Source organism: Didymella exigua, assembly GCF_010094145.1.
Source record: "Didymella exigua CBS 183.55 unplaced genomic scaffold M421scaffold_11, whole genome shotgun sequence".
In the NCBI taxonomy this organism is placed as follows: Eukaryota; Fungi; Ascomycota; class Dothideomycetes; order Pleosporales; family Didymellaceae; genus Didymella; species Didymella exigua.
This window is the reverse complement of record NW_022984785.1, coordinates 250,696-263,151: the sequence shown is the minus strand read 5'-3', so window position 1 is coordinate 263,151 and position 12,456 is coordinate 250,696. Positions and strand designations below refer to the sequence as shown.

The 12,456-nt window shown below is 51.4% G+C and overlaps 4 protein-coding genes across 4 annotated transcripts; 3 read left to right on the top strand and 1 right to left on the bottom strand.

Annotated features, from left to right (window-relative positions):
* Positions 1-1,473: 1,473 nt before the first annotated feature.
* M421DRAFT_61047 (uncharacterized protein) lies at positions 1,474-4,017 on the top strand (the record flags this gene model as incomplete). Its single annotated transcript, XM_033595839.1, has 2 exons — positions 1,474-2,386; positions 2,441-4,017. The coding sequence occupies 2 exons, from the start codon at positions 1,474-1,476 to the stop codon at positions 4,015-4,017; spliced, it is 2,490 nt and encodes an 829-aa protein (XP_033449503.1).
* Positions 4,018-4,204: 187 nt separating this feature from the next.
* On the bottom strand, positions 4,205-5,404 carry M421DRAFT_32272 (SGNH hydrolase; the record flags this gene model as incomplete). The annotated part of the gene is made up of 1 exon (XM_033589311.1): positions 4,205-5,404. A coding segment is annotated over one exon (1,200 nt), but the record flags the coding sequence as incomplete, so codon positions are not given.
* Positions 5,405-6,361: 957 nt separating this feature from the next.
* M421DRAFT_91746 (uncharacterized protein) lies at positions 6,362-6,851 on the top strand (the record flags this gene model as incomplete). Its single annotated transcript, XM_033597973.1, has 2 exons — positions 6,362-6,583; positions 6,645-6,851. The coding sequence occupies 2 exons, from the start codon at positions 6,362-6,364 to the stop codon at positions 6,849-6,851; spliced, it is 429 nt and encodes a 142-aa protein (XP_033449501.1).
* A 3,390-nt stretch (positions 6,852-10,241) lies between these two features.
* M421DRAFT_60861 (general substrate transporter) lies at positions 10,242-11,977 on the top strand (the record flags this gene model as incomplete). Its single annotated transcript, XM_033595827.1, has 4 exons — positions 10,242-10,343; positions 10,394-11,185; positions 11,236-11,494; positions 11,541-11,977. The coding sequence occupies 4 exons, from the start codon at positions 10,242-10,244 to the stop codon at positions 11,975-11,977; spliced, it is 1,590 nt and encodes a 529-aa protein (XP_033449500.1).
* Between the last annotated feature and the right edge of the window lie 479 nt (positions 11,978-12,456).

Sequence of the window (12,456 nt, the reverse complement as noted above, 5' to 3'; positions counted from 1 at the left end):
AGCCAAATCGCATCTGTGTTGCACCTGCTATCCTGCTGTGCCGTAACGCTTCATATCTAGCCGTGTACGGCCCGAAGTAAGCATGGACCGCCTATCCGAAGCTTATCACGATGCCCAAAGTCAAATCCTTCCACACAGTACAGCCGGACGATGAATCCGAATTGCAAAAGCACAGGTTGATGGAAGCCTTGCGACCAACCACCGCACATTACGGGTCAATCAAAGCTTGATTTTGAGTCTAGGCTTAATCGAGACAGTGGGCGCTTAGAAGACGATCATCAACCACTCACCCCGCTCCACATCACTTTTGCCCTGCACTCCTCCAGTCATTGCACTGCGATTCCAGTTCTCCAATTCGCCTGTGAGCAAGTCATGCGAACCGGAGCCGGCCCATTTGGGGGCTCCGCAGTGCGGTCCTGAGCAGCCCAAGCTCGACATGCTTTCAATGGCTGTGATTCGACTACACGCTCACGAGGTGGCTGATCTGTCTCAGTGTCGCATTCTCGCCCACACCGCCCTCAACATGGACAAGAATCGTGAGCAGAGTCTTCCCAGCTTTGAGGTGACGAGGAGGCTCAGATGCAACGTGGAACAAAATGGCAATTTGGACGAGCACTGCCGTTGCACTACTTCTCAAAGTGACCTCCCCTTGCGTCGACAGCGCATGTTGCAACGATCGGGAACGGGTCGAGTCGACGTCCCGCTGCAATCGAGAACGCCATCCGCTGATTCCGCTCAGAAGATTCGCCTACGGTAGTACTGCCCTGGCGTCCGTTCTCGCCATATTGGCAGAGTTCAGATTTTCCAACCAGTCACAGCATCCATCACATAGGGTGCATACCGTCCATGCAGTATTTGAGATATAATCGCCAGTGCGCTCCGGGAACGTGATAGTGCTTCACAATGTCGGTTCCTCTTTGGATGCCCCTGTTCGACATCGCTATCACACCTTGGCCCAATAGCGCGAGCTACCACGAGCGGTTGAGTAAGATTCGCCATTTGCTGCCACTATGCGGATGCCCTGAACCCTGCGTGTGACACTTTCTCCACTCCAGCACGGAGCATAAGCATCACATAAGGCCGCTGATCACATACGTTATCTGGAGGCTGTTGTCGGAAAATGTCTTTTGGTTTCCCTGCTTCTGCAATCCCCACTGCAAAGGAGCATCTTGCTGGTACACATATGAAGAGTTGGGTTGTCGCATCGCAACACCGACGCCGCCTAAGCATCATTCGGTTACACAATACACCAAATCTGGTTCGCTCTACCGCGCCTTCACACCACATGGACACAACGGACGCTACTCCACAATCGTACCCATGTAGAAACGAGTTTCCGGATATTCTATAAGCAATCACTGTCCCAACCTCATCGCCTACTGGATCTGTTCAAATCAATTCTGTGATCCAGCATCTGCTGGCAGCAGATTCCACGAGCTTCGAGCTCCCACATATACGATTTCTACCACCAAGATGCCGGTGATATCAGATGCCGCAAGTGTGGATTTGGCACATTTCGGTACCTCAGCCACACGTGCGCAACACGATATCGCAGAGGTCGTCTTATCCCTTGTACGACGATTGAATATACCACACAACAGCTCAAGTCCAGCAGGACTTGTCGAAGCCAATACAGTGGATCCCTGGAACGAGAGTGGCAAATATGCTCTGGCATATGTCTACTTCTGTATACCACTGCTCGTCGTCGCTGCGCTGATGCGATACTACCACCTGTTCACGGACAAGATCCGGACCGCATTACACCAAGAAGAGGTACTACAATCCTCAGCAGCCTCCTCCCCCGACACAGACTACGAGATGTCGGTTCTCCATACTGACAAGTCTACTATGAAGTTCTTTCCTCGAGAAGGTGCATTGCCAAGCGGGCCAAAGACGCAGTCGAGTGTTTCGTCAGTGGTGCCAATCAACAACCTAGTGGCCCTATTCCGATTCGTTTTCTACCGACCAATTCGACAGATCAACATCCGTAAAGGCTGGCGACCGCTTGTGTTTCCCTCTTTGAGCGTTGTCGTTATTGTATTCCTTGCGTTTGCAGTAGGGTTGCTCTACAGCTGTCTGCCCCAGCCACTGTTCTGGAAGAGCATCGCCTATGGATCGCCTCCACTTGCCATCCGGTCTGGCATGATGGCAGTTGCCTTGCTACCGTGGATCATTGCGCTTTCTATGAAGGCTAACCTCATCACATTGGTCACCGGTATCAGCCATGAGAGGCTGAACGTCTTGCACAGATGGGCGGCGTACTTGTGTCTTGTGCTCAGTATCCTGCACACTGTACCCTTTTACGTCAATCCAATTTGGGATAAGGGTGCGCGAAGAGTCTTCGAAAGCTTCTTCCAGCAGGATGGCTTTTACGCATATGGTACCGGTATGTGATCTCTCATTTCTGTTCATCTGCATTCCACCGGCTGATACTTGACAGGTATCGCCGCTCTTGTCCCTCTGTGCTTCCTTTGCACGCACTCTATTGCCCCACTCCGCCATCGAATGTATGAGCTTTTCGTCGCTCTCCACGTACCAGTCGCTATCGTCTTCCTTGGCATGATGTTCTGGCACTGCAATAACTATCTGTCCTCCTGGCACTACCTTTTCTCAACGCTCGGCATATGGCTGTTATCCTATTTCATGCGGCTTTTCTACCTCAATTGGACCAACTCTTTTCGGCTATCATGGCTTATTGGTGATGAAGCTGCGGTTACCCTCATGCCAGAGAATGCTGTCAAGATCACGATCCCAACCCAGACGAAATGGAGACCGGGGCAGTACGTTTACATACGAATGCCTGGTATTTCAGTGTTTGAGAACCATCCCTTCACCATCGCATCGCTGTGCGATGACGATTTCCCATCAGAGTATGGCGAGGGCTACAGAGACATGGTCCTTGTCTTCAGACCCTTCGGTGGATTTACCAAGAAGGTTGTAGAGAGCGCATTGACACATGGACCCTGGCATACATACCGTACTTTCGTGGACGGGCCTTACGGAGGCATGCAGCGACGTATCGAAGCCTTTGACGATGTTGTACTCATTGCCGGTGGCAGCGGCATCACCGCGATCATCTCGCAGTTACTCTGCCTCATCAAGAAGATGCGCGATGGCAAAGCTGTGACGCGCAAGATTCATGTTGTTTGGGCATTAAAGCGCCCCGAGACACTGGAATGGTTCAAAGAAGAGCTGCGCATCTGCCGAGAGTTTGCGCCACCGGAGACTGTAGAGTGCCAGTTTTACATCACAGCAGCAAAGCGCATTGTAGGAGGCGGACTCGTCAGTGCGAAAACGCCAACCCGCCCTGTCTCGATGTTCTTCCACGACAAGGTCAACGACGCTTTCAACAACATCGCCGACAACCGTCTGTCCGGAATATCAGGAATCTCCTCGAAGCGCCACTCTGCCTTGATCCGCGACGTGGCTCAAGGCGACCCTGAGAAAGAGAGCGAACTTCGCCGTGAAAACGAAGACCATATCATGTCACTCCCACAGTCACATGTGAAGCACCTGGCACCCCCGCGGCCGAGCTATCAGAGCAGCCACTCTGGCCGGTCCACAAATGACGACACAATCTCCCCGGCCCCTCATCCGATTGCTTCGCGACGAACAGACCGCAACCTCTCCCTTGATATCTCGCAAGCCATCAAATCCGGCTCTGGCGCCATTAACCCCAACGTTTACGATCTCAGTGGCTCCTCGAATGTCCAGGGGTTCGACTTCGGCTTCCCCTCCACGCCAACCGAATTCCAGAAGAACCTGATGCGCTTTGCTTTCCTGCCCGCAGCTGTCAAGAAGAAAGATGGCTGGAGCACGGAGTACGGACGCCCCGACATACCATTCTTGTTGAAGGGACTCTCACGCAACTTTGGTCGGCGAACGTGCGTCTTCATCTGCGGGCCACCGAGCATGCGCGTTAGTGTCAGCGAAACGGTCGCAAATTTGCAGAGAAGTGTATGGAATGATCCTAATAGAGATGAGATATTCTTGCATGCGGAGAACTATGCGCTATAGAGTGCGGAAGCCACATGGCTCGTTTCTTAGACTTTGTGCATAGCGATTCGGTTGGACCGGTGCATATACCCTTTTCACTACTTTTGTATGTAATGACTTGATGGTGGGGCAGCGAATACTAGACTCCTTCTTCCACCAACCTCTTGCTCAGGACTCGATGTCCAGGTGACATGTTCAGCTTACTACATCAATACCTCACCTCGTTGTTCCAGTACAACGTCTCATGCTGCACCTCCGGGCCCGTCGCTGCGAATTCCCATCCAAACTTGATTCTGATGTACTGCAGAACATGACTAGCGATCTTGATATGCCCAACGTCGGTCGGGTGGTACTGCGGTCCAATGTCATTGTGTTGTAGGATTCCAGTGCTGTTGAAGTAATGTACGTAACCCTCATTCTCGTAGTGCTTGTACACATTGTAGATCTCATCCTTGAACGCACCGACCTCGTAGTACGTGTTGCCGCGCTGACCGAACCCATTCCAGAGCGACATGATGATAATCTGCGCGTGTGGCCAAACGTTGTGGACTTTGGAGATGAATGAGATATAAGAGCTGTAGTACTCTTCGTTCGTCACGTTGTTTGCGGTGTTGTTGTCGTTGGTACCGAGGTTGATGAGAACAATATCCGCAGGCTGATGCGCAGAAAAGTCCCACGGTTCGGTGTTGTTGCCATGAATCTCCTGTGCGCGACCGTTGGTGTCGTAGGTCTCAAACCACTGGTGTTCTTGCCCTCGGGGGTTGCCCCAGCAGTCTGCGTCGTGTAGACAGATGCCTGGATGAGCGGTGACGCTGAACTCAACGTCGCCTAATCCTGCGCCAATCATGTAGCCGAAGCTGCTGAAGGCCTCGTATGTTGCGGAGTAGCCAGAGGTGAGGGAGTCACCTATGAATTCGATCGATCTGGAGAAGCTGGGAATCTTGATGAGTCTCGAGCCGGCAGATAGATGAATGGTAGAGACTTGAACTCCATAGCCCCAATTTGTGACCCTCATCTCGAAGGTGAGTGGGCGCTGATCGGATTGCGTAAGGTTCAGGCCTGGGATTGATGCAGTCACCAAATGGTGAGTCGCGTTAGTGGTAATATTTGTGAACTGCCAGTCCAAGCCTCCGACTCGATATGCCACAAGGACGCCATTCGAAGTGTATTGACCGAAGGTGATGGCCATATCCTCGCCTTCGAAGGCGAACTTGAGGCCGGGTGCAGCCCACCAGGAGATATGTTGGCTGTCCCATCGTCCTTTGTATGAGAGCTCAGACGCATTGGCTCCATATGTGCTCCAGGCTGTTGAGTTCCATCCGCCGCTAATGCTGTCGACTTTCGTATCCAGAAAATGGGTCTCTCGAACCTGGCCGTTCTGTAAGATCACGGCACCTACAGTCGCTACAAACGCTGCGAATGCCAACAGAGGTTTCGTTAACATCATAGTGACTTCTGGGCGATCTCCAGTGTTTGGCCAAATTGTGGACGAAGAAGAAAGAATATGGATGCAGTTCTACTTTATAAGGACGCATTCACGTTCAATGACACAACACGCGGCTGTAGTTATTATATCGTCATTCTTCCAGGACTTTTACCTCTCCTAATTGGCATCGAGCATACTATGTTGCTAGCCCGCGCGGTAGCTTGCCCTATTCCCATCCACGGAAGGGAATGCTCCGGTACCTGAGAGGCAAGGCCGCCACAGGAGCTGCCAATCAGTCGGTGTAGTGAGGGTGTGTTCTGTCGAGTCAGCATCACGACGGTCCATTTCATCTGCCGACATCACCTTCTCGTTGTGGGATTGACCCCTCCATGCGACTCCGTGCAAGATGGCGGGCGCGGGATCTGCCCACTCTCGCGGCAAAAGTAAAGATCCTGGTCTCCGACAAACGGGAAAACAACAGAAGACGCATATGTGGGTTGCGCCGTCATGTCTGTACGACCTCACTGATACAGTGACGGACATCTGTACTGAAGCAAGGGGCTGTGGATTTCAGCGTTCCTTTCGACTGGCACCTGTGCATCTCCACGCGCTGTACCGAGGAATGTTGCGCAGATGGGTGCATGGGCAAACAGTGACCGCGAATCAACGCGCTTGAAATTCTTTAGGGCTGCGGGTAGTGATTGTGGTGTGTGTGATGGAAATGATGGCTGGTTGCTTCTTGCGGCGGCTGCACCAGCACGCTTTGGTTGTTGCCCTTGGCGCCTCGCCTACCATGGCGCTCCCCTCTTCCTGCCATCACGACGCCTGAGGCTTCCTTTTGCGGGTGCTGTAACGTACGACAAACCCACAGCGTGCGACGCTTGCTAGCTGCTTGTGGGCTGAGGAGCGTCCCGACAATGTCCTTAAGATAATGTGCACATGTCCACCGTTCGGGTCTCTGACCTGGGGCTCAACTCCTCAGAGCAGCGGTTTCTCCAGGAACAAATTGCAACTGCCGCATCGCAACAGGGCAGTAGTTCTTCCCGCGCCGCTTCGAGAGCATCCAGTCAAGGGCGATTACTCCTGGATCCCACCAGTTTACAGGCGCTCGGCGCCCACTTTGATCGTTTGATGTACTCGATACAGCAACGATGGCAATACGTAAGCCGACAGCGCGTCTCTCGCGAACAACTCGGACCTATGAATGCTGATAGCACTGCAGCTTACCCAGCAGACCCAGACGGCGACCCAGATCCAATATGACCGTGCAGGCAACGCAATGCAGATGGCTGACGCTGAAATCGCCCGCTTTCGATCTATACTTCGCGAGATTGACGAGCTTCAAGTCGAGTTTGATAAAGTACGCCGCATCGGTGAGATAGTCAAGGGCTTCAAATCACGCGTTGACTATCTGGACCGCCGTTTCTAGCATAGTTGCACGCCCAGGCAATTCTCGATCCACGACTCACGACATCATATCACGCAGCGAACATTCACATACTACATCTATAAGAGAGGAAGCCCCGCGGCTCGGAAAACTCTAGGAATGATATCGAGATTCGGTGCCTCACGGCAGTTGGCGTTTAGATGCGTTCTGTTTGGAGTATCTGTGGGCATACCCAAGTCGAGTACTCAGTCTTTGCGGAGTATCTTTATTCTGCCATCGTACCACCTGTCCTCTGCCCTTGATGTTCATTACTTTTTCTCATCGATGAGCATGAGATCGACCGATGTAACATTGTCTTATCCTATTTCAGAATGTTCTGCAGATAAATGCGCCCCCTTCGTTGTACAAGCCTCACGTGGCATTACATCCACTTGCTCTTGCTGCTCACAAGTGCTTACAACAGCCTTCGAGGCACTCGGCTTGCTTCGTGCACCACATAGGATTCGCACAGCAGCACCTCGACACGAGCTTCATGGCGTGCACCTACAAAAACGTTATTGATTCAGCATCTTGAACTATTTGTCAGTGCTACCACCGTCTACACCTGGAAATTTGTGTCACCTAAAACTCTCTTTCCTCGCCACCATCGCTACATCCCAGACATGATTCAATCTGTTCCAATCGTGCGAAATGGCTTCAGCTGCACGTCAACGCGTGCTCTGCAGCTGCAGCGCCTGTAGGGATCTACCTTACTCTAGTGTTCTGGTGGACGACAAGTGCACAAAGTTCCAAGCTTTCATCGGCAAGGCGGACTGCCAAGCTGCATCCACTTCTTGTTGTCTACTAATCTTCTGCATGTCTTCACTCTATCTGTCCATCATGTCCTTCTATATTGTGGAGAAGCTGTTTCTGGCATCTGTCATGCCTTTCCCTCGCCTTCGTCCAGCGTCCTACGCGTACTGCGAGCCCGCTGTATCGCCTCAGATATTTCGCAACGAGATAATGGAAGATCTCATCTCTTCTGATATTCTTCTTACTTCTTGAGCTTGTCTTCCACATTCGCAGCTTTACGATCGTACGTCCTGCAGTAGACCTCGACGGCTGTCAGGAACCCGTTCTCACTACCGCTCCTCGAGCCAACGCGACCCTGATGATACTTACACGCAACTCCGATATAGACGGTACGTAATAGTTAGTGCAGCATATTGACTGCTAGCTGAAGCTAACTTCCAGCTTTTTCCACGACCATTCCGCCCTGCAGCCTTACAAGTGATATTGGCGCTTTGAGCCTGACGTAGACTTCACCTGTTCAATCACTTACGACCCTTTCGTTGAGATAGCCAAGCACAACAAGACATACGGATACACCACTGCGCATTGGGAGAACGGTCGAACGACAGCTTCGCTATTCCAAAAGGTCTCTGCACACAAAGCAAACAAGCGTTATCTCACAATATCGCTCTGGACTTCGATGATAGCCGCATCTTATATAACCTGGCCATTTAGATACAGTACTAGGTCAAAAGTTCGTCCGCCTAAGCGAACCTCGGCGTTGTCACCACATCAGCACCTACATTTTATGAGGCAATTGAGATAGCTACAAACAGTGAAAACGCTCCAAAATCTAAGGTTGTAATTTTTATATACTAGTACTTCGTTTGCCAGCCTTTTGCGCGCCTGGCAGGCAGTAAGGTGTGATGGCATACTCTGGATGAGTTTGAGTATTAGTGTAACAACGCGCTGCCAACAATGACCCGATACCACTAGGGTACGGTCCAGCGACTCATGACCATGGCCCTTGTCGCATAGCATGAGGTCGCACCGAACTGCCTCCGAACCTCCCTATATAAGGAGCCAGGAACTGTAGCATTGTAGAGTAGTTTTTCTGTATTCTTTCGTACAAGACCTATAGGTGTAGAGAATATATATCCTGGTGTTCTTATCATCCCAGCACTCCCATATGCCTAGTAGCGGATTCACACCTGTTCCGGATATCTCTCTTCTTGCCTGCGTCGTTACAATGAGACTGTTCATGACGGGGCGCTAGCACTCTCTCAACGCGTCACAAAACTCGCCCCAGTGCTCTTCTGATATAATATAGTTTTTGAACTAGGGATATAGCTTATACATCACCCTTTGAAGGCACCACTGTAGCGGCTCAATTGGGTTGAGGCCTAGGGAGTACGCTGGCCAGTTAAGAGTAGTAATGTTATGCTTAGCAAGGAAGGTACGCACGGCGTTTAATGTGGGTATATGCGCATTATCCTGCATAGAAATCTAAGACTCTTAATAGTGAGGTATTAGGCCTGCCTTGAGTGTTCTGATGTAACTTTAGCTGCTGTAGCCACCACAGGGAGCATCTAGATCCCTCTCCATAATGATGAGAGGACTCCTCTAAGGTCTGCTGCGTACATCTAGCCATATAACACCCCACACTATCTAAGCAGGCGGACAACCTGTAGGCACCTCTGTGATCATCCTATGAGCCCATTTCTTATTGTTGTAGCAAAACACCTAGTCTGTAGTATGCCCAGCACCCTTCTAAATAGAGCAGTATGGGTGAATTGGTGTTCGCGGGGATGACGCGCTAGGTGCGAACGAACTCTTGACGCGTTACATACTATGTTACCGCAATGCGAACGGCAAATCGTGGAATATGCGCCGTTTCTGGTCAAATTTCGAGATTGCGGATATGGACTTCTTCCGCTCACCGCAGTACCTGGATATCTTTCGCTTCCTGGACGAAGATGGTGGATTCTACTAGGAGCGATGGGAGGATGCCGCATGCGCCAGTGCACCGTTTGCTGATGCACTGCCGCTAGGGCCTGAGCAGGTGCATCACTTTTCTGACTTTGGGTATAGGCATGCAACCTTTCAGTATTGTCCATTTGCGCCGACTGATGCGGAGAATAAACAAGCGATTTTGGTACCAAGTGCAACCCAAGTAAAGGTTGGATTGTTTCCTATGGAAGGAAGAACTTGATTACAATTGTGTTTGTTATCCTGGGATCAAGACCACTGATGAGACTTGTTTCAACTGCATCAAAAGCACGATCATGTAAACCCGTAATAATGGAGGCGCTTCAACGAACTCAGGAGGATCTTAAAGTCGCGCAGATTTCGTGCGGTGGCGTTGAGTGATGAGGCTGTCGATCTAGATCGATGTCAGGGACGATCTGCAGCAGTGAACGTGGTGGGGCCTTCCTGCCGCAGCGTACACCAACCCGCATTAAGGAAGGCGCACTGCGCGTATCGTCATCATGTCCCGCAAGTATCCATCGTTTGACCTAGCTTTTCAAGACCGCGGGAAGACAAGCAACGTCTTTATCTGCGCACCTGCCATGGCCCCGTAGTTTTGACGCGGCAACTTCAGACCTACTACAACTTCACCTGTGCCTATGCAACTTGCACCTGACAACCTGAACCGCCAACATGTCTTTCATCGTTGACCATGCGCGCTCTGCATGGAATGACAAGCAGACGCACGTTGTTGCGTTCTCTGCAACAGCAATTGCGCTGTATGGTTACGATCAGGTCTCTAAAGCTTCGTTCCTCTGTATATGTTACATTGCTAAACAACCCAGGGTATGATGTCACTCATCAACACGAACAAAGATTACCTGTCTACTATGGGCATCGAAGAAGAGTCGCCAATCGTCGGTGTTGTAGTCGCTGTGTACTATCTCGGTACTGCTGTCGGAGCTGTGTTCTTCTCCTGGTTGGCGGACAAGCTTGGACGTAAGAAGAGTATCTTCTTCAGTTTAGCTTCGGCCAGTCTGGGCAATGCAATCATGTTCATCGCCGGCTTTAAATTTCAGCAGACGGCACTGTGGGTCATGTTAGCGGGCAGGATCATCATGGGCCTTGGAGTTGGCGGCATCGACGCTGTGATTCCAACGTACTCGTCCGAGTTGTCTGCCGACGATGCCAGAGGGAAGGCATTGGCACAAGAGTTCCAGTCCAACATCTTCGGTCTGGTCATGGCGTTTGGTATCAACTTAGGTGTTACTGTAGCTCTGGGCACAGCAAACCAGTGGGCCTGGAGAATTCCCATCGTGGTGATGCAGGTGTACCCCGTTGTGCTCATGGCACTGGTCGGGACGCTGCCAGAAAGTCCAAGATGGTTAATCTTCAATGACAAGCAAGACGAGGCCAAGAATGCCTTGGAGCAGATATATGGCGACGAGGGCAAGCAACAGTTCGATGACTTGGTGGAGGCGCACGAGAAGGAACAGGGCGACAGCGTAGGTTACTTCGACATGCTTAATCCCTACCATCCGCAGTTTCACCCGACCATGGTCACCATCATGGGCCAGATCAATCAAGCTCTCACTGGATACGGAGCTGTCTCTGTCTATGGTCCTCAAATCTTTCAGGTAAGCTCTTACACGGGTTCATAACGTGATAGTGGCTGACCCCTGTGTAGCTTCTTGGTTTCGACACTCGTACTTCAGAGTACATCACACTTGGCAACTATACCTCATACTTCTTCTTAATGACATTCGCCTGGCTTCTTATCGACGCGCTTGGTCGCCGCAAGTTGCTCATCCAGGGCTCTGTGGTACTTGCAACCTCTTTCCTCATTCTGACCGTCTTCGGCGGTCTTTCAGAAAACTCGTCAAAGATCGACGTTCCAGTCATTGTGCCAGGTATTCTCGGCTCTATCACGCTATTCGTCGCGACAGGTGAGGAAAACACCATTTTTGTGACTCAGCAGCTAATACTATCCAGGTGCTTTCGGAATCGGTTGGCTTACTACCGTCTGGCTGATACCAACGGAAATCTTCCCCACCACGGCGAGAGCCAAGGGAACTGCCATATCCGTCATTATATGGGGGATTGCGAACTTCGGCATCACCTTCTTAACACCCGTCATGTTCAACAAGCTATCCTACTTCATATTCCTGGTATTTGCCGGAACGAACGCCGTCGCCGGTCTGTGGACCTACCTCTATCTCCCTGAGACTGGCGGCAGGAGCTTTGATGACAATCAGGAGTTCTTCAAGCAAGCTGGTGAAACGAGAACATGGCGGGTCCACAAGGTTGCGAAGGGCGAATGGTCCAAGATGCTCTACACAGACCCCGAGAGCGACGATGACCGTGTCGTCGATGCGGAAAGGGTGCCTCTGCTGAGGAGGGTACATGATCAGGTCCCAAGTGCTGAGTAGATGCCCAGCGTCACGTAGGTAATAGACTGCATAGATTTGTGCTGTCAAGGCTGGACAGCACAGGTGGGGTATAGAGGAAGTTGGAAGCAGCTGCACGAATGTTGATGTCTTGGCCCTGTCGTTCCTCGCTGATTTCGAGGTTCGGCTTCGCATCCGGACTTCTGCTCGGCCGTCAGCACATCTCCGGAGAACGCCATAACGTCGACCCTGGATGTTCTCACAACTCTCCAGGCAACAGCGTCACATCTCGAAACACTCCATCACCGACCCCGATATCTCCACCTTGACACAGCGGACATCGCGGCTCCTCCAAGGCAGAACCCACAAATACCCTCTGCAAGCCGCGTACGCCCCTGCATCGGCCTTCCCGTGTCGCCACCTCCGATCGCACATGCATTGCTTAAATGCGACTCCTTCCATTCCACTTTAGCGTCTGGATTGACTGAAGCTGCATGTGAGAAATGCCGAGGGGTATAAAG